This window comes from Moschus berezovskii, chromosome 4 (genome assembly GCF_049115385.1).
Source record: "Moschus berezovskii isolate FMDL1 chromosome 4, NW_MosBer_1.0, whole genome shotgun sequence".
In the NCBI taxonomy this organism is placed as follows: domain Eukaryota; kingdom Metazoa; phylum Chordata; class Mammalia; order Artiodactyla; family Moschidae; genus Moschus; species Moschus berezovskii.
The window spans coordinates 106,983,400-107,007,568 of NC_142463.1; the positions used below are offsets into that span (position 1 = coordinate 106,983,400).

The 24,169-nt window shown below is 44.2% G+C and overlaps 1 protein-coding gene across 1 annotated transcript; it reads right to left on the bottom strand.

Annotated features, from left to right (window-relative positions):
- Positions 1-5,784: 5,784 nt before the first annotated feature.
- On the bottom strand, positions 5,785-6,902 carry LOC129541180 (late cornified envelope protein 3B-like). The gene is made up of 2 exons (XM_055402912.2): positions 6,872-6,902; positions 5,785-6,353 (listed from the first exon to the last, which is right to left on the bottom strand). Exon 2 carries the CDS (start codon positions 6,330-6,332, stop codon positions 6,069-6,071), a length of 264 nt encoding a protein of 87 aa, XP_055258887.2. The 5' UTR covers positions 6,333-6,353; positions 6,872-6,902; the 3' UTR covers positions 5,785-6,068.
- Positions 6,903-24,169: the final 17,267 nt, after the last annotated feature.

The window sequence follows — 24,169 nt, forward strand, 5'->3', positions numbered from 1 at the left end:
TAGTGTGTTATCTGAACCACAACTCAACATCCTCTGTGCTTCCTGGCTGAGTTGTTGTTGTTGTACGGTCACTCAGTCGTGTCCCAGTCTTTGCTACCTCATGGACGGCAGCACACGAGGCTTCCCTGTCCTTCACCATCTCCTGGAGCTTGCTCAAACTCATGTCCATTGAGTCGGTGATGCCGTCCAACCATCTCACCCTCTGTCGTCCCCTTCTCCTCCTGCCTTCAGTCTTTCCCAGCATCAGGGTCTTTTCCAGTGAGTTGGCATCAGGTGGCCAAAGTATTTATTGGAGCTTCAGTGTCAGTCCTTCCAAAGAATATTCAGGATTCATCTCCTTTAGGATTGACTGGTTTGATCTCCTTGCTGTCCAAGGGACTCTCAACAGTCTTCTCCAGCACCACAGTTTGAAAGCATCAATTCTTCGGCACTCAGCCTTATTTATGGTCCGACTCTCACATCCATACGTGACTACTGGAAAACTATAGCTTTGATTATATGGACATTTGTTGGCAAAGTAATGTCTCTGCTTTTTAATACGTTGTCTAGGTTGGTTGTAGCTTTTCTTCCAAGGAGGAAGCATCTTTTAATTTCATGGCTGCAGTCACCATCTGCAGTGATTTTGGAGCCCAAGAAAATAAAGTCTGTTACTGTTTCTATTCTTGCCCCATCTATTTGCCATGAAGTGATGGGATCAGATGCCATGATCTTAGTTTTCTGAATGTTGAGTTCTAAGTCAGCTTTTTCACTCTCCTCTTTCACTTTCAAAGGAGGCTGTTTAGTTCCTCTTCACTTTCTACCATTAGAGTGGTATCATCTGCATATCTGAGGTTGTTGATATTCTCCTGGCAATCTTGATTCCAACTTACGCTTCGTCCAGTCTGGCATTTAGCATGGTGTACTCTTCATATAAGTTAAATAAACAGGGTGACAATATACAGCCTTGATGTACTCCTTTCCCAAGTTTGAACCTGTCAATTGATCCATGTCCAGTCCTAACTGTCAATTCTTGACTTGCATACAGGTTTCTCAGGAGGCAGATAATGAAGCATTCTTACCTCTAAGAGTCTTTCACAGTTTGTTGTGATCCACACAGTCAAAGGCTTTGATGTAGTCAATGAAGGCTGAGTACTATCTAAGAATTTTTTGCAGTTGGGTAGCAAATAGTCTGTCCATGCTGTGGATCCAGCGCATGCTGTATTGTGAGTCCCATACCTGCATTTTCATCCTCAAACTGTCCTGTCTCAGCCAGTCAAGCAGGGCTGTGTGTTTCAGAGTAAGTCCGACATTAATTCCATCTTGTGAATTGTTTTTTGTACTTTTTTTTCCTGACATCTAAAGAACTGGATTTCCATGCATGCTGGAGGGGAAGTTGATTTCTAATTTGCCACTTACCAAGGGCTTTCAGTTCACTTCAGTCGCTCAGTTATGTCCAACTCTTTGCAACCCCATGGACTATAGCATATCAGGCCTCGCTGTCCATCACCAACTCCCAGAGTTTACCCAAACTCATGTCCATTGAGTCGGTGATGCCATCCAACCAACTCATCCTCTGTCGTCCCCTTCTCCTCCTGCCCTCAATCTTTCCTAGCATCAGGGTCTTTTCAAATGAGTTAGCTCTTCACGTCAGGAAGCCAAAGTATTGGAGTTTCAGCTTCAACATCAGTACTTCCAATGAACGCTCAGGACTGATCTCCTTTAGGATGGACTGGTTGGATCTCCTTGCAGTCCAAGGGATTCTCAAGAGTCTTCTCCAACACCACAGTTCAAAAGCATAAATTCTTCAGCACTCAGCTTTCTTTTTAGTTCAACACTCACATCCATACATGACTACTGGAAAAACCATAGCCTTGACTAGATAGACCTTTGTTGGCAAAGCAATGTCTCTGCTTTTTGAAATGTTGTCTGGGTTGGTCATAACTTTCCTGCCAAGGAGTAAAGTGTCTTTTAATTTCATGGCTGCAGTCACATCAAGGGCTTTAAAGATCTTTTAATTCTATGAACTTACTGTGGACTTACTGTGCCAGTTTGGCTTCAGTTCAGGCACTATTATGTCTTTATTGCAGTAAGTCCCCTACATAAGGAACTTCAAGCTGTGAACTTTCAAAGATGTGAACATGCATCTGCTTCCACCAAGGAACCAGAGCCTGTGCCATCAACGTCAGACATAAGTGATATTTCAGCCTGCCCTTTGTCTCCTATTGCTGACGATCCTTCAGCTCTACCATCTCCCAGCTCCTCTCTCTCCTTCAGTGAGTAACTAATCTTGCCTGTTCACTCGGGGCCCACCCCTATATGCTAGCCTTTGTACTGTACTATTGTGCTTTACAAGGTCAGTTCAGTTCAGTCGCTCAGTCGTGTCCGACTCTTTGCGACCCCATGAATTACAGCACACCAGGCCTCCCTGTCCATCACTAACTCCCGGAGTTCACTCAAACTCATGTCTATCGAGTCGGTGATGCCATCCAGCCATCTCATTCTCTGTCGTCCCCTTCTCCTCCCGCCCCCAATCCTTCCCAGCATCAGAGTCTTTTCCAGTGAGTCAACTCTTCGCATCAGGTCGCCAAAGTATTGGAGTTTCAGCTTCAACATCAGTCCTTCCAATGAACACCCAGGACTGATCTCTTTTAGAATGGACTGGTTGGATCTCCTTGCAGTATATGGGACTCTAAAGAGTCTTCTCCAGCACCACAGTTCAAAAGCATCAATTCTTCGGCGATCAGCTTTCTTCACAGTCCAACTCTCACATCCATACATGACCACGGGAAAAACCATATTCTTGACTAGACGGACCTTGGTTGGCAAAGTAATGTCTCTGCTTTTTAAAATGCTATCTAGGTTGGTCATAACTTTCCATCCAAGGAGTAAGCGTCTTTTAATTTCATGGCTGCAATCAGCATCCACAGTGATTTTGAAGCCTCCCAAATAAAGTCAGCCACTGTTTCCACTGTTTCCTCATCTATTTCCCATGAAGTGATGAGACCAGATGCCATGATCTTAGTTTTCTGAATGTTGAGCTTCAAGCCAACTTTTTCACTCTCCTCTTTCACTTTCATCAAGAGGGTTTTTAGTTCCTCTTCACTTTCTGCCATAAGGGTGGTGTCATCTGCATATCTGAGGTTATTATTTATATTTCTCCCAGCAATCTTGATTTCAGCTTGTTCTTCTTCCAGCCCAGCGTTCCTCATGATGTACTCTGTGTATAAGTTAAATAAGCAGGGTGACAATATACAACCTTGACGTACTCCTTTTCCTATTTGGAACCAGTCTGTTGTTCCATGTCCAGTTCTAACTGTTGCTTCCTGACCTGCATAAAGGTTTCTCAAGAGGCCAGAGGACTGGAAAAGGTCAGTCTTCATTCCAATCCCAAAGAGAGGCAATGCCAAAGAATGCTCAAACTACCACACAATTGCACTCATCTCACACGCTAGTAAAGTCATGCTCAAAATTCTCCAAGCCAGGCTTCAGCAATACATGAACCGTGAACTTCCAGATGTTCAAGCTGGTTTTAGAAAAGGCAGAGGAACCAGAGATCAAATTGCCAACATCCACTGGATCATGGGAAAAGCAAGAGAGTTCCAGAAAAACATCTATCTGCTTCATTGACTATGCCAAAGCCTTTGACTTTACAAGGTACTGTACTATAAAATGTAAAATGTCTTATTTTTTGTGTTTGTTTCTTTTTTATGTACTATTTTTGTGAAAAGCCCTAAACTTATTAAAGTATGGTACTATATAGCCAATTTTGTTAGTTGGGTAGTTAGGGTAACTTTGTTGGACTTATAAACAAATTGGACTTAAACGAATGCACTCAGAATGCAATTCATAAGTGTGTAGGAAACACTGTATTATTTTTTGTGTGTGGTAAAATATACATAGCATAAATTTTACCATTTTAACCATTTTTAGATGTATATCCATTCATCTGTGGATGGACACTGGGGTTTATTCCACCATTTTGCTAGCGTGCAAAGTGTGGCTATGAACTAGGCTGCACAAGTATCTGTGTCCCTGTTTTCAATTCTTTGGGTATAAACCTAGAAGTGGAATTCTATTATTGGTTTTTTAGTCTTTTTTTTTTTAAGGACTATCCTGGCTCAAATCTGGCTGATCATTTCTGATTTTCCGTTATTTCACAATTTGCCATCTTGATCCTCATGTAAGAGGTGATTTCCGTAGGTGATAAGGAGACGTGGTCAGTTGTGCAACAGCTGGACTTCTTTTAAAATTATGGAGAGCACCTTCCTTCCCCAGATGGGTGCTCTTGCAGCTATGACTTATGTGGTTTGGAATCTTAGTGATATAGAGTTTAAAAAGCAATATTAAACACAATGAGTTGGATTGGATAAAAGTAGTTTAAAAAGAATTCTTTTACTTGCTATTTATTTATTCATGGTGTCACTGAGTCTTCATTGCTTTCTCCAGTTGCAGATAGTGGGGGCCACTCTCTGTCAGCAGTGTATAGTCTTCTCATTGCAGTGTCTTCTCTTGCTGTGGAGCTTGGACTCCAGGGCGTAGGCTCGGTAGATGTGGCTCCAAGGCTTAGTTGCCCCCACGGCATGTGGGATCAAACCCAGGCCCCAAGCATTGGCAGGAAGATTCTTAATCACTAAACCACCAGGGAAGTCCCCTATTACTTGCTTTGAAGCAAATAAGGATAATACACTGGTTGCACTGATGGTCCTGCTTCCAAATTGTGTAACCTTGGCAAGTTAAGGAAACATGCAATGATTATGTGTCCATATCTATAACACAAGCTAAGAGAGAACCGACATCCAAGGGTTGTCAGGAGAAGCATTTGAGGATCTGTATGCCAAACAGTTAAAACTATGCCTGGCTCACAGGAGGTGCTAAATGAATATTTGATCTTATGATTATTTTCATCTCCCACTACCACTTTTCTCTTTTCCCAGATTTTCTTAGGTCAGATGTTTACATGCAGAGTCTGCATCCTATTTCTCCACATCTAGAACTACTCCAGTTTTCACTTTCACCAGTTAACTGCCCCCAGATCTTCACTGAAGAAATTGAATTAGTAGGTACCCCTGAAGGTTTCCATTTCTCCCCTGGTCTGTCAACTTTTCTGCTGATTTTGGATTCTTCAGCTCCCAATCCCTGTCTCTTCGCTGGGGATCCTGGAATTACCTTTCACGTTCTGGTGGTGGTGGTGACTTCCCTGATAAATCTGTTTTGGAGTCAGAGCACTTCTCACACCATTACTTACTGGGCAATAAGGCCTTTCATTGGTGTGGGGTCAAACCAGTAACCCCTCTCCCCTTCCTGAACCAACATAAAATTTTCCTACAAGCCCTTTTGGAGGAGTTGGAGCTGTTAATTTTTCTGATCTAGAATCAGCATATTATTCCTTGGGCAACGTGGTGGTGGCTGGAGGAGCAGAGGTGACAGAGACTCACAGAGCAGCCTGCTATGTTGTTTAGTCGCTCAGTCGTGTCCAACTCTTTTTCGACCCCAAGGACTATAGCCCACCAGGCTCCTCTGCCTGTGGGATTTCCTAGGCAAGAATACTGGAGTGGGTTTCCATTTCCTTCTCCAGGGGATCTTCCTGGACCCAGGGATCAAACCAGCGTCTCCTGCATTGGCAGACGGATTCTTTACCATTGAGCCACCAGGGAAATCCAAATAAATCTTTAGTGATCCCATGGATTGTTGCCTGCCAGTCTCCTCTGTCCATGGGATTTCCTAGACAAGAATACAGGGGTGGGTGGCCATTTCCTTCTCCCGCAGAACAGCCTGTTCTGCAGCAAAGTCACAGATAGTCTAGGATGCTGAGGAAACACAAACTTTATTCTTTCATAGGATCAGACAGGGGTGATGACAATCAAGGGGGCAGATACTATAATTCCAGCAGAGATGAGGCAGGTATCCAGTGGGCTCCTGGAGAGTGGATAGCAAGAGCCACTGTGGAGGGCTCAGCCGCTCTCCAGGAGCATCTCAGCACTGGCCAAGGGCTCGGAGACTGGGGTGTGGGGAGGGAACACACTAGGCTGACAAAGTCCTTGGATTCTTGTTTCCTCTGAAATCCCACGTCTCAGCATCAGGAGGCCAGGTCAGCAGCAGCCCCCAGAGCCCTGGCCACAGCCAGAGCGCCCGGACTGCAGACCACCGTCACCATCGCAGGAGTTGGAGCTCTGGCGCCGGCAGTGGTGGGACCTGGGGCGCCTGTGGGGGCCCAGGCAGCAGCCACCCTCGGAGGTGGGGGCACAGCTGGAAGAGGCTGGAGGCAGACACTGTGCTGGGCTCTTTGGGGGGCACTTGGGAGAGGGGCACTTGGGAGGGGGCTGGCACTGCTGCTGATTCTGCTGGCAGGACATCTCGGCGGGAGGTTGGTGAGCCTGGACACATTCAAGGAAAAGGTCAGTGCAGAAGCTCAAGGCCAGTGTCTCCCCTGTGAGCAGTCTCACTAGGGCCAATGCTCCTAATCCCAGCTGCCTCCTGAGCTGTGATATTCAGGAGGAAAGTGGAAATGGATCTCAAGTTCAACTGACCTGGCAAGACAGTTCCCTCACTCTCTACTCCTTCCCAGAACCAGGCTGTCATCCTCTAAGTGGGCCCCGTAGAAACACAGAGGCAAATACACCCCACTGGGAAGTGACCCCTAGAGGATGTCTGTGGGTGCATGTGTTTCAGAATAATGAGTTGGGGGATGCTGAGAGCCGGGGCTCTGGTGTGTCCCAGACCCCGATTCCTCCCACATAAGTTGTTGCTCACTGTCCCCTGCCCTGCCTCCAGCTGCTCCCCAAAATCCCTTTCTGCTGCCTCCACAGACTCCTCTGCTTCTCTCTTCCCCACCAAACCCAAGTTTGTCTCCACCATGCTACCTGCTGAGGCTCTGTCCCCTCCAGTCACTCACCGCTGCAGTGGAGGCAGAAGGATGCCCCTGAGGAAGCTGTGGATGGGGAGCTCAGGTCGAGAGCCCTTTTATTCTGTCCTGGGTGTGTGATGCACGGCCCGAGCATCCTGCTGCTTTCACAATCGGGGGAGGGTGACACACTCTCCCATCCTGGGTTTCCAGTTTCTTCCTGCATCCTTGCCAAGATGTCAGGTGAGAGGGAATCAGGAAATGTGGATGACTACTCCCTAGGTGTGTTGGGGACCTGCTGTTTCTCCTTTCATTCATGCAGCTCAGATGGTTTAATTTCAGCTCTGCCTCTTGCATCTTTGCTGAATGAAGAAATGTGAGGATGTAGAGATATATGTGACGTATTTCCTGACCTTGAACATTTCAAGTGGACAGACTTCACAGAAACAAACACATATGTCTGATACCATGTGATTTTTCCTGTGATACAGTTGTCTCCAAATGCCACTGTCTTTTGGACATCAGTTTCCTACCGCTCTGCGTATTTCCAAGGGTAATGATATTTTCAGAGGTAGCTGGCTCCTGGCATCTGGAGATATTGAGTGGCCTGAGATCACTGGACCCTGGGGCTGAGATGTGTTGGGCAACGGATGTAGGATGGGGTGCAGAGAGACCCCTTAAGAGAACTGAGAGAGAATTATATAAATGAGCAGTTTAAGTATCAAAAGGACACACAATAGTTGAGATCACAAGACTCATACTGAGAGAAATCCAGTTTGTCCATAGTTAGTTTCTTGTGAGATACAGTGATATTGATTATAAAAACTAAAATGATATACTAGTGTGAAATGCTTCAGATGATTGATGAGAGTCATGCAGATGATTTGTTCAATATGATGCTGTTGATGAGGCTGATGATGATGGTGATATTACATACATCACATTTAATGGAACAGATCTGAGAGTTTCTCAGGTTTGTATGTGATGATTTTGTATAAAATCTGAATCCCATTTTCCCATTGCATTTTTAAAATGATTTCATTTATCATTTATTTTTTTGGCTGTGCTGGGTCTTCGTTGCTGTGCAAGTTTTTCTCAGTTGTGGCGAGCAGGGGCTACTCTCCAGTTGCTGTGTGCTGACTTCTCACCGCAGGGGCTTCTCCTGTTGCAGAGCACAGGCTCCGGGGTGCGCAGGCTTCAGCAGTTGCAGCCCCTGCACTCTCGAGCCCAGGTTCAGTAGTTGTGTCCACAGGTTTAGTTGGGCTTTCCAGGTGGCTCAGCGGTAAAGAATCCACTGTCAATGCAGATGATGCAGGAGATGCGGGTTTGATCCCTGGTCAGGAAGATCCCCTAGAGGAAGGAATGGCAACCCGCTCCAGTATTCTTGCCTAAAAAGTTCCATGGAGAGAGGAGCCTGGCAGGCTACAGTCGATGAGGCCCCAAAGAGTCAAACGTGACTGAGCAGCTAAGCACACATGCAAGAGCTTATTTGTTCCATGGCGTGTGGGATCGTCCTGGATCAGGGACCAAACTCACGTCTCCCACGTTGGCAGAAGGATTTTTTACCACTGAGCCACCAGGGAAGCCCCCCCACTGGATTTTTTTTTCCCAAGTACTAGAGATGAATTTGCCATGGATTTCATCTCTACTCTCACAATAGCTGCATTTTGCTGTTTGTTTCCGAAAGAATATAGTCAGAAGTACAACAGAAATTTAATTATTTATATTTAAATTAAACACATTTTTAGTTGAAATATTTTTATGGTAAATATATGTGATTATTTTCTGTATTTTATTGCTTTTAGGTACAAAATTCCCTATACAGATTTGCACTTTACAACTTACCTACTTTAAAGCCTGGGGGTTCCACATTTTATTTTGAGTTGTGTATGGGAGAATGAATTGCGTGGTACATAAGGAATAGTAACTTGGGGACGAGGGAATGGGGAAGGGTCAGAAGTGGCACTGATCTTCCGTGCTGATATTCTCCTGTCTTAAGAAGGCATCTCTTGTTGAGGGGGGTAAATAGACTTAGCCCTAGGACTGTGCTGGAGTATCCATTTCCCTCACGTCGTTGAGGACCCACCAATTGATGGTGCATTTGAAGGAATTACTACTGAATGGTGAAATTAGTCCTTTCTCATATGAGACTAGTGATAATACTGAAGTGGGACATATAGTATCGAAAACCTCATAGCTAGCTCTCCTAGTTTTGTTGGTGATAGAGGCTAAGAGAATACTAGATGGGAAAGTGGCCATTCTAGTGAGGGCATGCTCCTAGGGAGCTCAGATCTTCTAAAGTGTCCATCGTGGTTCCTTGTCTGTGACTTTGGATGGAGACACCACCTTTTGTCTTTCTTCTCACAGGTTGATATTTGCCTTGAGTCCCTTCCCCTTACTAACTGTCCCACCAGCCCTCCTATGTAATTCTTCTCCTTTAAGTCATTTCCGTTACTTAATAAACTTCTGTTGAGCATCATCTATATCCCCCATGCAAAGACCACCAGAAGTACACATACAGTAGAACAAAATTGTGTTGATTGGCTTGCTGCAATGATATAGTACATGATGGGGAAACATTAAGAGGTGCTCACTAAAGAATTTGGGCTTGTGTTAGGTAATTTTGGGGTAGGGCTCAAGTGAAGTGAAAGTTGCTGAGTCATGTCCAACTCTTTGCAACCCCATGGACTATACAGTCCATGGAATTCTCCAGGCCAGAATACTGGAGTGAGTAACCTTTCTCTTCTCCAAGGAATCTTTCCAACCCAAGGATCGAACCCAGGCCTCCCGCATTGCAGGTGGATTCTTTATCTGCTGAGCCACAAGGGAAGCCCAAGCATTCAAGGAAGTGAAGTTTTCTTTTGGATGGGATGCTATAAGAAAAAGAGAGGTACTTCTGTGATAGGGTATCTTAATAATTTTTAACGAGAAAACAGGAGCAATAGGACAAGGCTAAAGGCTAACTGAGTTAGACATTATGGAATTGAGTTGAATAGTATGAAAAGACAAAAAGATATGACACTAAGATGAACACCCCAGGTCGGTAGGTGCCCAATATGCTACTGGAGAAGAGAGGAGAAAGAGCTCCAGAAAGAATGAAGAAGCTGAGCCAAAGCAAAAACAATGCCCAGTTGTGGATGAAACTGGAGGTAAATTCTGATGCTGTAAAGGACAATATTGCATAGGAACTTGGAATGTTAGGTCCATGAATCACGGTAAATTGAAAGTGGTCAAACAGGTGATGGCAAGAGTGAACATGGACATTTTAGGAATCAGTGAACTAAAATGGGCTGGAATGGGTGAACTTAATTCAGATGATCATTATATCTACCACTGTGGGCAAGAGTCCCTTAGAAAAAATGGAGTAGCCGCCATAGTCAACAAAAGAGTCTGAAGTGTAATACTTGGGTGCAGTCTCAAAAATGACTGATCTCTGTTCATTTCCAAGGCAAACCATTCAATATCATGGTAATCCAAGTCTATGCCCCAACCACTAATGCCAAAAAAGCTGAAGTTGAACACTTCAATGATGGCCTAAAGACTTTCTAGAACTAACACCAAAAAAAAAAAAAAAAGATGTTCTTTTAATCATAGGGTACTGAAATGCAAAAGTATGAAGTCAGAAGATACCTGGAGTAACAGACAAGTTTGGCCTTGAGTACAAAATGAAGCAGGGCAAAGGCTAATAGAGTTTTACCAAGAGAGCACACAGGTCATGGAAAACACCCTCTTCCAACAACACAAGAGAACTCTACACATAGACATCACCAGATGGTCAATACTGAAATCAGATTGATTATATTCTTTGCAGCAGAAGATGGAGAAGCTCTGTAAAGTCAGCAAAAACAAGACTGGAAGCTGAACGTGGCTCAGATCATGAACTTCTTATTGCAAACTTCAGACTTAAATCGAAGAAAGTAGGAAAAACCACTATCCATTCATTCAGGTATGACCTAAATCAAATCCCTTATGATTATACAGTGGAAGTGACAAATAGATTCAAGGGATTAGATCTGATTGACAGAGTGCCTCAAGAACTATGGGCTGAGGTTTTTAACACTGAACAGGAGGTGGTGATCAAAACCATCCCCAAGTAAAAGAAATGCAAGAAGACAAAATGATTGTCTGCGGAGACCTCATAAATAGCTGAGAAAAGAAGAGAAATGAAAGACAAAGGAGAAAAGGAAAGATATAAGCATCTGAATGCAGAGTTCCAAAGAATAGCAAGGAGGGATAAGAAAGCCTTCCTAAGTGATCAATGCAAAGAAATAGAGGAAAACAAAAGAATGGGAAAGACTAGAGATCTCTTCAAGAAAATTAGAGATACCAAGGGAACTTTTCATGCAAAGCTGGTCACAATAAAGCACAGAAATGGTGTGTACCTAGCAGAAGCAAAAGATATGAAGAAGAACTATACGAAAAAGTTCTTAATGACCCAGATAACCACGATGGTGTGACCACTCATCTAGAGCCAGACATTCTGGAGTGTGAAGTCAAGTGGGCCTTAGGAAGCATCATTACGAGCAAAGCTAGTGGAGGTGATGGAATTCCAGAGCTATTTCAAATCCTAAAAGATGATGCCGTTAAAGTGCTGCACTCAATATGCCAGCAAATTTGGAAAGCTCAGCAGTGGCCACGGGACTGGAAAAGGTCAGTTTTCATTCCAATCCCAAAGAAAGACAATGCCAAAGAATGTTCAAACTATCGCACAATTGCACTCATCTCACAGGATAGCAAAGTAAGGCTCAAGATTCTCCCAGGTAGCCTTCAACAGTACGTGAATCAAGAACTTTTAGGTGTTCATTCTGTATTTAGAAAAAGCAGAGGAACCAGAGATCAAATTGCCAGTATCCACTGGATCATAGAAAAAACAAGAGGATTCCAGAAAAGCATCTACTTCTGCATTATTGACTACAGTGAACCCTTTGACTGTGTGGATCACAATAATCTGGAAAATTCTTAAAGTTATGGGAATGCCAGACCATCTTACCTGCCTCCTGAGAAATCTGTGTGCAGATCAAGAAGCAACAGTGAGAATCAGACATGGAACAACAGACTGGTTCCAAATTAGGAAAGGAATATGTCAAGGCTGTATATTTTCACCTTGTTTATTTAACTTATATGTAGAGTACATCCTGTGAAATGCCAGGCTGGATGAAGCACAAGCTGGAATCAAGATTGCCGAGAGGAATATCAATAACCTCAGATATGCAGATGACACTACCCTTATGGCAGAAAGTGAAGAGGAACTAAAGAGCCTCTTGATGAAGATGAAAGAGGAGAGTGAAAAATTGGCTTAAAACTCAACATTCAAAGAACTAATATCGTGGCATCTAGTCCTGTCACTTCATGGTAAATAGATGGGGAAACAATGGAAATAGTGACAGACTTTATTTTCTTGGCCTCCAAAATCACTGCAGATGGTTACTGCAGCCATGAAACTAAAATGACACTTGCTCCTTGGAAGAAAAGCTACAACCAACCTAGACAGCATATTAAAAAGCAGACATTTCTTTGCTGACAAGGATCCTTTTGACAAAGTATAGTCAAAACTATGGTTTTTCCAGTAGTCATGTATGGATGTGAGAGTTGGATATAAAGAAAACTGTGGTGTTGGAGAAGACTCTTCAGAGTCCCTTGGACTGCAAGATCAAACCAGTCAATCCTAAAGTAAATCAACCCTGAATATTCATTTGAAAGACTGATGATGAAGCTGAAGCTCCAATATTTTGGCCACCTGATGCGAGGAGCCGACTCATTGGAAAAGACCCTGTTGCTGGGAAAGATTGAAGGCAGGAGGGGAAGGCGATAACAGATGATAAGATGGTTGGATGGCATCCTGGACTCAATGGACATGAATTTAAGCAAGCTCTGGGAGATAGTGAAGGATAGGGAAGCCTGGCATGCTGCAGTCCATGGGGTTGCAAAGAGTGGGACAGGACTGAGTGACTGAAGTGAACTGGAAGATCTAATTCATAGAGAAGGAGCATTTGTTTATGTTGGCTGAGAAAAGGGGATGCTGGTCATTTTTGTGGTTTGGCCAACATCTTGTTTTCTTGGTTCTCAGAGAGTTCTTGTTTTTCTCTTACTCCCTTATGGTCACAGAGTTGACTGTCTGATGTTCTCTGAACTTGTTTTTATTTGACTGGAGAATATACAGCTTAACTGTTAGATCTAGGGCAGCTTATTGACAGCAATCTGGGTCTGCTCTTTTCTCAGTAACAACTATAGGCCAATCATCATGATCAGCATGGGAATAGAGCAGTGAGAAGGAGGGTATCTTCCTTAAGGGAGCATGCAGTCTAGCAGACTGAGCAAACATAGAAGAATTATTTATATCGGCTATGAAAGTGAAAGTCGCTCAGTCGTGTCCAACCCTTTGTGACCCCATGGACTATACAGTCCATGGAATTCTAGGCCAGAATACTGGAGTGGATAGCTTTTCCCATCTCCAGGGGATCTTCCCAAACCAGGGATTGAACCCAGGTCTCCTGCACTGCAGGATTCTTTACCAGTTGAGCTACAAGGGAAGTCCAAGAATACTGGAGTGGGTAGCCTATCCCTTCTCCAGCAGATCTTCCCGACCCAGGAATTGAACTGGGGTCTCCTGCATTGCAGGCAGATTCTTTATCAACTGAACCATCAGGGAAGCCCTTACCAGCTATAATGGTCCCTGTACAGAATTCAAGTGCCATGGGGCACATCAAAACTAAGCTGTTGGGGTTTAGGCTTTGCTGCAGAAATGAATGGATGTTTAATCTCTGTATGTTGTGGTGATCAGATGCAAGGCTTGTTCTCATGAAAGAAGTAAGCATGGAAGCCATTTCCCCACCATGGATGGCAACCCTGAGTCATTGGTGGGGGTAGGACTTGGGTGTGGAATGTAGGGGAGTGGGTTTGAGAGTGAAGGAGAGAGGAGGGAGCAATTTGTGAAAAACTAACACAAGTCACACATTTTGAGGTAGTTTCAAAGGATCAAACTATCCTGTCAATGACTGTCAATGGGCAGTTTTCCGTGTCCCTCATGAAACATCAGTGGAGGACTCTCACTCAGGCTTTGCCCTAGCCCCATCCCTGTCTGCCTGTCTTGGGTGATTCCACAGAAGACCTGGAGACAGAGCTCATTAATCTCACCTTCACCCTGATGAGTTGCTCCTGTCTCTCTCCCCTTCTTTTTCTCATGAGATCAGGTGCTCTGCAAGCCCCACAAGCAGAGCTGACATCCTGTGATGACAGAGAACAGTCATAAGATCATGGCCTGGTCACCTCCCCCAGAGTACCTGGGCAACTCCCCGAGAGTCGCCAATCTCAGGAGACCCATCCCGAGGAGCCTCGGCTTCCTGTGGCCCAGAGACATCAAGGAAATAAAGAGACGGGTGTGACTGGATGAATCTTGGGACAATTTCATGACTTAGTCATTACAACTGGTAATTATAGGAACAGGAGGTGCAGGATCTCAAGTTTAACTCCTTGGAGTGTATTTTGGACATTTCATATTGGCAGTCAAGGATGAATCAACAAACGAAAAATCCTTTGCTTACAACTCACAGTTGCCGCTCAGTTCTGGCTCCTCCCGCCCCCACACTTCCCTCCATGGCAAGCAGCTGAGTCTTTCTTTTTCTTTCTTTAATAATTTTATCTGTTTATTTTTGGCTACGCTGGGTCTTCATTGCTGCACCTCAGCCTTCTCTAGTTGCGGCGAGTAGGCGCTGCGTCCTAGTTGCAGTGTGTGAGCGTCTCTCATTTCGGAGAACAGGCTCTTGGCACGTGGGCTTCAGTAGTTGCAGCTCATGAGCTCAGTAGTTGTGGCGTGAGGGCTTAGCTGCCGCACGGCATGTGGGATCTTCCCAGACCAGGGATCAAACCTGTGTCCCTTGCATTCCAAGGCAAATTCTTAACCACTGGACCACCAGGGAAGCCGTCTTTAAAAATAATTTTTTTTTTTTCACTGGGGTAAAAGTCACAAAATGTAAAACATACTACTTTGACCATATTAAACAATACAGTTCAGTGGCACTAAGTACATTCACTTTGTTGTGAAACTCTCACCATCACCCATCTCCTGAATCTTTTTACCTTGCTAAAGTGAAACTTTGTCCCCATTAAACAGTAAGCCCCCATTCCCTCTCCACCCTGCCCCCGGCCCCTAGCACGTACCAATGTACTTTCTGACTCTATGAATTTGACCATTCTAGATATCTCATGTAAGTGGAATAAAACAGTATTTACTGCACACAATGTATATTGCAATGCATTTTTAAGGTTAACTTAATATATGCCCTACAAACAGATAAAACTGGGATAGGTAGCCAGAAAATGCCTCACAACTTCAATGTCAATTTGAAGGTGTGTTTTCCCAAAGTTCTTATGATCCTAATTTCCTCTTGAAGCTATGGCAGCCCCCAGAGCAGAGGCTCGATAGAAAGGACAGCAGGTGGGCCTGGAGCCCTGAGCAGGAACTTCTGGGACTTTTGGCAGGGACTTGATACTCCTAGTTTTGTTTCTTGACATCTTGGGGTGATTTTATTGCCTCTAGAGGTAGTAAAAAGGCAAATAATTGTATGTGATTGCATCAACTTTTAAAAATGACTTTATTTCTGTGCTTGTGGCTCTGAGACCACAACTTAGGGAAAACTTCTGAGCAAAGAGGAATAGGGAAATAGAAACTAAATTGAACAGAGGGAACCTGACTCCAGAGAGAAGAGACCAAATCTTAGAGGTCTTTTCCTATATCAATTTGCAGGCAGAAAAATGGGTGGGATTTGGAGAGGGTAAGAGTGGCAAGTCTTATTTAAGGGAAAGCTTCTTACATCTCTAACCCCAGGCCCTTTGCATCTCCATGGTGTTGAGAGTTTTTTTTTCTTTTCTCTTTTTTAATATGTATTTACTTTATTTGGCTGAGTCCAATCTTAGCTGTGGCATGTGGGTCACACAGACTCTTAACTGCAGCACGTGGGCTTCTTTCTAGTTGTGGAACATGGGCTCCAGAGGGTAAGAGCTCAGTATTTGTGGCATGTGGAATCTTAGTTTCCTGACCATGGATCAAACCCATACTCCCTTCATTGGAAGGCAGATTGTTAACCACTGGACCACCAGGGAAGTCTCCATGGTGTCCAGAGTTTTGAGGAGAGAAGGAATCCAAGAACTACCAACACAGTTCAAATATGTTCTTCAGTCTTCCTATGGCTCTGCCATTCTTGCTTTTATTCATTTATTTATAAAAACCATTAATTCTTTCAAACCACTAATATTGAGATGACGAAACATGCTGTTCTGGGCAAAGGTGATTAGAAAACAAGGAAGATGCTACCGCACCTTTAGATTTCATAGTGTAGTAGGGCCAGGAGGCAAGTAGTGAAATAAACATAAACCAACAGAGGATGTTGCAGTACTCATCTGGGGAGTCCTCAGGCTGGAGGCCAGAGTTTTGGGGCATCCGTCCCTTGTTCCTCTGCAGTGACTCTGAGTGAGTGAGTCACCGAGACCTCGTCATCTGCTATCACTCAGGATGGTTGATGAGCAGAGATGTGGAGACTGTGCTCTGTCCAGGCACAGTAAATTCAGGCAGGGCAACTAAGAGGAGCTCATAGAATGCAAGAGGCATCTGGTGATCCACCAGGAAGAAGAGATAATGCTAGTGGAGGGGAGAATGAGCTGTGAGAGCACTGGAGGTTTTTAAGACATTGAGGGCAGAATAATACGGTCATTGAGGTTGTCTGCTGTGGAGACAGAAACTTCCAAGTCTGAATCCCTCCCTTCTCTTCATAGCTATATTAAGGAGGAAGCATCCTCCTCCTTAAGGAAAGAAAAAGCTATTCAGATGGAAGTGCAGTGAACCAGAGCTGTCCCAGGGACAACTAAAGATGGGCATAAGAAACCTACAAAGGCATACTGACATGTCTTGCAAATTAACGAACCTTTAAGGGCTATTGCGTCAGTATCTCAGTGACTGCAATATGGACTCTAAGAGAGCCAGGGGTAGTCATTGAGGGAAGAGGGAGATTCAGATTGGCTGGGATGGCTAAGAGATTAGACCAAAGATGAATGCTAATTGATGGGTGCGATGATGAGTCTGATAATGATAATAAATGTGAACACCTCCTGGAAAGTGGACCACGGCTGTGGAAAGTGCAGGTGCCTCAACCTGTGTGTTTTCTTTCTGTGATAATAGACGTATATTCCCCACTGAATCATGATACATTTAAAATCCCAAAGAATGAGACAAATTATTCGTATTTCAAATATATCTTATAATGATTGATTTTGATAAAGCATTATTATTATATTAGTTGCATCTGATTATTCTGACACAAGAAAGGCTATATAGCATGACCATCTTGTTTTAGTTGCTGCATATATTGTAACCAAGTAGAAAACCAAGTAGAAGTGCTTTCAAGATACTTGTGCCAATGTGATTTTTTTGCCGAGCCTTAGGGACTGACTAAGGAAGACTGCAAGGGGAGGAAGACAGGCCAACCTTCAAACAAACACGTCACCATTGGTCCCAGCATTCTATCCCCTTGTCCCACTTAGCTCTCACCTTTGGTGTGAAAACAAGCAGGCATTAGATGTTCTTTTTGTTCCCACCAAACCAACAATACCCATTCTCAAAGATTTGTCCCTGATGAGAGTCTTCACTTGGTTAGCAACCATTTACCAGTATCTATCCAAAGCCCAAGGATGAGAATCCAACTGAATATAGAACCACTTTTGTCTAAACCTGCTGCCTTGCAAGGAAATCAGAGGAGGCCTCCCGTAACTCACTGGAATGGAAACTCCTGAAAGCAATGATTTTGTCTGTTTTGTTCCTCACTGATTCAAGTACCTAGAGGAGTACCACATAAACACTGGTTGAACGAATGAATGACCGAACAAATGGACTTGGGCTTGACCAGGGAAGTTCCCAGGTGAAGATGGAAGAATCTGTCTCTCTGTAACTGCAGAGTGCTCACTTGCCAGGGGGCAACTTTTAGTGATAGAATCATAACTGACGTAAATTCTGGCTACCCTTTTCTACCCTAGTGTCTCAATATAAATTTATTTATTTAGTTTTGGCTTCATTGGGTGCTTTTTCTTCCCGTTGCTGACAGAGTACTTCCTCTCGTTTCAGAGAGCAGAGGCTACTCTTTGGTTGAAGGGCATGGGCCTCTCATTGCGGAGGCTTTCCTTGTTGCAGAGCGTGAGCTCTAGACACACAGGCTTCAGTAGTTGTGACTTGCTGGCTCTAGGGCGCTCAGACTTCTGTGGTTGCAGTGCATGGGCTCATTAGTTACGGCTCATGGGCCCTAGAATGCGCAGGCTTCAGTAGTTGTGGTTCTTGGGCTCTAGAGCACAGGTTAAGCAGTTGTAGACCATGGGTTTAGTTGCTCATGCTGCATTTGGAATCTTCCCGGACCAGGGATCGAACCCATGTCATCTGCATTGGCAGGCAGATTCTTATCCACCATACCACCAGAAAGTCCCTCAATATAAATTTTATTGATTAAGTCTGGTCTCATTTCTCTTCATATCTAAGTAAATTCACTAAGACCAGGAATTCTGGTGGCACTTAACAGGCACTACTGAGTCCTTTAGCCTGATTCTAGAGATCACTGGTAGATGGCTCTTCTAGCCCCTGGAGCTCTGAGGCTCTGATATCAGTGGAAGAGACAGAGCTGTGAAGAGTCAGGCAGCAGCAGCTGCCAGACTGGGGTCCCAGCAGGAGACTGGACCAGGCAAGGGGCTGGCCACTGAGGTGACCATTTTGGGAGACATGTGGAGGCTGGCACTGTTGCTGGTTTTGCTGGCTGGGCATCTCAGCAGGGGTAAAATAAGGTACACATTGTATTGCCAAAGCTTCTGGTCAATGTCTCTTCCCTAATAAGTTTCATAGATCATGTGTTCTACTTTTGACCTAAGAAATGTGGGAAGGAAATGAAACCAGATTTAGAGTTAGTCTGGAAAGGTGCTCTTCTTTCTTTGGCCTCTTGCTAGGAAAACACACTGACTCTCTTCTAACTGGGAACAATGTCTTGTCTTCATGCAATCACGGAGGAGAACAAGTCCTTTTAGTTAAAGTTTTCTTGAGGATGTCTGGTGGGATAAGTGCTTCTCTTGGAACCAGTCTAGGAAGAGGTTGAGGGTATACTGAGGACATGTGGCCTCTGTAAGTCACAGAACTGTGGAAACATCCCATAAAGATGCTCATTAACCCCACACTCTTCCTGCTGCCTCTATTCTGGACCCTCTGCTTCCCTCTCCTCTGATGGAGTCCTGGGCTTGTCATCATAACCCTGTTAGTTCAGGTCCACCCTAGCTGGACATTCTGCTGATTTCATAGAAGCCAGAGAAACCTGGTTCTGAGTAAGTTGTAGACTGGGTTTCCCGGGACAGGAGCTCCTGGGCTAGTGTTGCACAGCTTGAGTGTGTTGTTGGGGAAGGGTGACAGCACCAAATATTCCCAGCCTAGCTCCGGGCATAAGACAATGTGTTTGATGAAAGGGAACCAGGAAACCTACATAGGTACTTAACAGAGCCCGTGTCCCATGTGCATATTTTACAGTGGATTGTAGAATTGAATATGACACATAACCTGACTTACAGTAATTAACTAACTGGATAGACAGACAAATAAATAAGCAGGCTGTTACCATGTTGGTAAGTGCTGAGTATAAGTGACTAACTACAGTTCCTAGTTCTTTGTGTATCCTAATTTTCCTGCATGTTCTTTAGGGAAATCGGGTGTGTAAATGTAATCATCTCTTGCCTTGAGGGGTGATGAATGAACAGAGGACATTGGACATTCAGGGTGGGCTGTGTGTGGAAAATGGGTAGAAAAGTGAAGAAGCAAAGGTGGGAGTCCCAGAGAGAAGCTTACTGGCACCTGGAAAGCAGCATGGAACCCGTGGGCAGAAAAGGAGCGGAGACAAATCAGGGCTGGACTGGAGGGCAAGTTTAGAGAAGGAAACTGCAATAATTGGGGTGACAAGAATCACAGTTCACCTATAACAAAATCAAGATCTGAGGGAATGTGTGTTCTTCATTTGAAGACCATAAAAGAAGGAAGATTCCTAGTCAGGAGTGATTCGACTCTTCTCCTTGATCTAGTTGAGGAAAGTATGCAGACATGAATGATAAGGCTGGCTTTGATGGAGATGGTTTTGTTGAATGTGTTATGAGGTCTATAGTAGTGTTGGGTGCACCTTATCTATTGGAGCTGACCTCATAGGTTCAATGTTTTGTGTATGATCCATTGATGCAAGTTGAATGTTATTTCCCCTGTGAATTTCATTTTAATTTTAGAGATGAATTTCTCATCCAATTACTCTCTAATATTAAAATAAATATGTTTTGCTGTATGTTTTTAAGATAATTCATAGTCAGGATTATAAGCAAATGTTATACATATTTGAATTAAATTAAAATATAATTAAAATTATATTTTTCAATGGAAATTAAATTATGTCCATGACAGGAGGGGTGCAATTTTCATCTTCCTTTTCCACCTGGCATTTGAAAATATAGAAGTGCCAAAAATATAGACTTTTTTGCCTTTGGGAGCATAACTACACTGTGCCACAGGGAAGGAAAGCTCATTCTAGATGTGGATGGGGTGGAGAGAGTTTGGGCATTTACATCCTCACCAGCCTTTTCCTGCCTCCAGGATGGGAGCTAGTTTCAGGATCTATGATTGAGTTGCCATTTTACTCATATTATTGAGAGTTCTCTCAGTAGATCATAAACTGGAAAGAGGCACTCTCTCATGGTAGCTGGATGGTAGGGCTGAAAGTAACTGTAGTTGAGTGACCTATTTGCTTCTTAGGAATAAAATCCTTGTTACAGGGATTCAAAATTGGGGAGGAAGTTCTGAAATTTATAAACATTCCAGAACTGTGTGTGGAGCCTTCTTTCATCTTCATGATGTGCAGTGGGGAATCTGTGGGCCTTTCTGCAGCCCCATCCTAGACTGCATAGCTTGGGGGTGATGTTGCTCATCAATTTGATCTCCCTTTCAAGGAGCTCCCATTTCTCAGTCCCTCCATTTCTCATCAGAGTGGATGCTCCATGGGCCCAAGTTTGAGCATATATCCTGTGATGACAGACCAGTGGCTGGGAGACCATAGCCTGGCCACTTGCTCCAAACATGAGAGGGACTCTCTGAGGGTCACCTCCATGTGGGATGCCATCCTTGGAGTTCTGGTTTCCTGAGGTGAAATTTGGCCTGGCTGGATAAGTCCTGGGGGATTCCATGGCTTGGTAGTGCCAATGGGATGATGCCAGCAGTGGTGGAGATACCCAGGATTGGCTCCTCAGAAAGCAATGCCATCAGGCCATGTGAATTATTTGTTGTTGTTCAGTCACTAAGTAACATCCAACTCTTTGTGACCTCATGGAGGAGCACGTCAGGGTCCTCTGTCCTCCACTATCTCCTGGAGTTTGCTCAAATTCGTGTCCATTGAGTCGGTGATCCTATCTAACCATCTCATCCTCTGCTGCCCCCTTCTTCTTCTGACTTCAATCTTTCCCAGCATCAGGGTCTTTTCCAATGAGTTGGCTCTTCCCATCAGGTGGCCAAAGTATCAGGGCTTCAGCTTCAGCATCAGTCCTTCCATTGAACATTCAGGGATGATTTACTTTCGGATTGACTGTTTTGATCTCTTTACCGTCCAAGGGACTCTCAAGAGTCTTCTCCCGGCACCATATTTTGAAAGCATCAGTTCTCTGGTGTTCAGCCTTCTTTATGGTCCAGCTCTCACATCTGCGCATGACCACTGGAAAAACCATAACTATTGACTATACAGCCCTTTGACATCAAAGTAATGTCTCTGCTTTTGAATACACTGCCTAGATTTGTCATAGCTTCCTTTAAAAATAAATGATAAACTGAAGAGTGAAAAATGTTTCTCTGTTTACTGAAAAACACAGCTCCTGCTCAGTTCAGGACCATCCCATCACCAAAACCATTAGCAAGGCTGTGACAAGCAGCTGGGTCATTCTTACGAAGGATGGGATGAGAGGGTCTAAAAATGCCACCTGGTCTTCTAATTTAAGACATTTTCCTTTCCATTCTCTTCTGAGTCCTAATTCCTCCTTGAATAATATTTTCACATTTTGAGATATACAACACCTCTCTATGACTATGGAGAATGTTCCAGAATGTTCTAGGATTTCAGGATCAGAGGGGTTTTTTGTTGCTATGCTGAAAATACCAAAGCTGAAAAGAAAATATTCATGCAAGTTCATCTTCTAAACAAACTAGAAAGGCCCAATCTCATCCCCCCAGGACTCGTTCAGAAAAAGCAGAGCTGCTCTGGCCCCTACAATCACTCCCACCAGACTGGCCCAGGGTGTGCAGCAGAGAGCTGACAAGTGGATTATCTTCTGTACAAAGAGAGGCTGAGCAGTGTGTCCCTACCCCCTACAGGAGGGCTGGACTGTGCTGGGGGAGGGGAGCACTAGAGACAGAAGTTGCATGCTGAATTACATTGAGCCACACTGACTTTTTTGTCCTAGATATGGAATCTGCCTGAGACAGTATTAAGAGAAATTCGGCACAGTGCAGAAGACAGTGACTGGATGAGATAACAGTTCTTTCTGTAACTCACTTGCTTAATAAAGCAGTTAGGAGGCCTCTGAAGATCTCCGTTCCAAGGCTTTCTCTGAGCTCTTTCTCCTTTTCCACTATAAGTCAACCAGGAACATAATCCCAAGGACTGGGCCATGTTCAACAGGCTGTATTTAGGACAAACTTCCTTTTTGATATTATTAACCATTACTCCAAGAACTCACCTTGAGCTTCTCAGGTAACTCAGATGGTAAAGAATCCACCCGCAATGGCAGGAGACCCAGGTTCAATCTCTGGCTCGGGAAGATCCCTTAGAGAAAAGAATGGCAATCCATTCCAGTATTCTTGCATGGAGAATCCCACGGATAGAGGAACCTGGTTTCAAGGTGAGGGTGTGTGTGGCTACAGTCCATGGGATTGCAAAGAGTCAGACATGACTGAGCAATTAACACTTACTTACTTAATGTTTTCACTGGGGCTTCCCAGGTGGCTCAGTGGAAAAGAATCCACCTGCCAATGCAGGAGATGCGGGTTCAACCGCTGGATTGGGAAGATCCCTTGGAGAAGGAAAAGGCAACCCACTCCAGTATTATTGCCTGGGAAATCCCAGGACAGAAGAGCTTGATGGTTTTCAGCCCATGGTGTCACAAAAGGGTCAGACATGATTTAATGACAAACAACAACATGCAACCATTACTCCAAGAGATCATTATTTTGTAGTCAAGAACCTATGAAATGCTGTATAAGATATCAACCCCGAGAAACTATGTGTTCTCAAACCTCATTTCTACTAAGCCCCAACCCCCACCAAGTCCTCAGTTCGTATGAGTCACCTGTGGGGATCTGGAAATGCTTAGGAATGGGTGGACCCATTGAGTGGTAAGGTTGGGGAGGCTTCAGGTACAAAGGACTGGCAGAAGGCAGGTGGGTGGAGCTGGAAGGAACAGTCATTAATTCGCAAAGGTGTGCACCTTTACCTTCTGGCACATAGAAGGGGGAGCCAAGCAGTTACCAAGAGAGGGGATGGGTTTTGAAGATCAGAGAGGATAAGATCCCTGGAACAGCCTAGTAGCTTCAATGGATAGGGACTTCTTAGAAGATCAAGTCCCATGAGATGGAGGAGACACAATTGAAGTGTTGGAGGGTGTGAACATCTGTGTGTCACTCATCTGTCGTCTGTAAAAGAACATGAAATCTTTCTGGTCTCTATTCTCATCATCTACCTCCTTCATCTCTTTACCCCAATTTCACACCTGATCATATCTTCTCATAACTTCTTGCACATCCTGACAGTGGGGAGGAAAGTGGACCTGAATGATCTGTACCTGTGCCTTGAGTAGGAGGGACAGCTTAATGACTGCTCCTGGGTCCTCTTTCAAGTGAAAGAGGAGAGTGAAAAGTTAGCTTAAAGCTCAACATTCAGAAAACTAAGATCATGGCATCTGGTCCGATCACTTCATGGCAAATAGATGGGGAAACAGGGGAAACAGTGTCAGACTTTACTTTTGGGGGCTCCAAAATCACTGCAGATGCTGATTGCAGCCATGAAATTAAAAGATGCTTACTCCTTGGAAGGAAAGTTATGACCAACCTAGATAGCATATTAAAAAGCAGAGACATTACTTTGCCAACAAAGGTCAATCTAGTCAAGGCTATGGTTTTTCCAGTAGTCATGTATGGATGTGAGAGTTGGACTGTGAAGAAAGCTGATCGCCAAAGAATTGATGCTTTTGAACTGTGGTGCTGGAAAAGGCTCTTGAGAGTCCCTTGGACTGCAAGGAGATCCAACTAGTCCATTCTAAAGG

Bases quoted from the DNA above. Each gene is read 5' to 3' on its own strand.
- LOC129541180 (XM_055402912.2), bottom strand. From the start codon at position 6,332: ATGTCCTGCCAGCAGAATCAGCAGCAGTGCCAGCCCCCTCCCAAGTGC.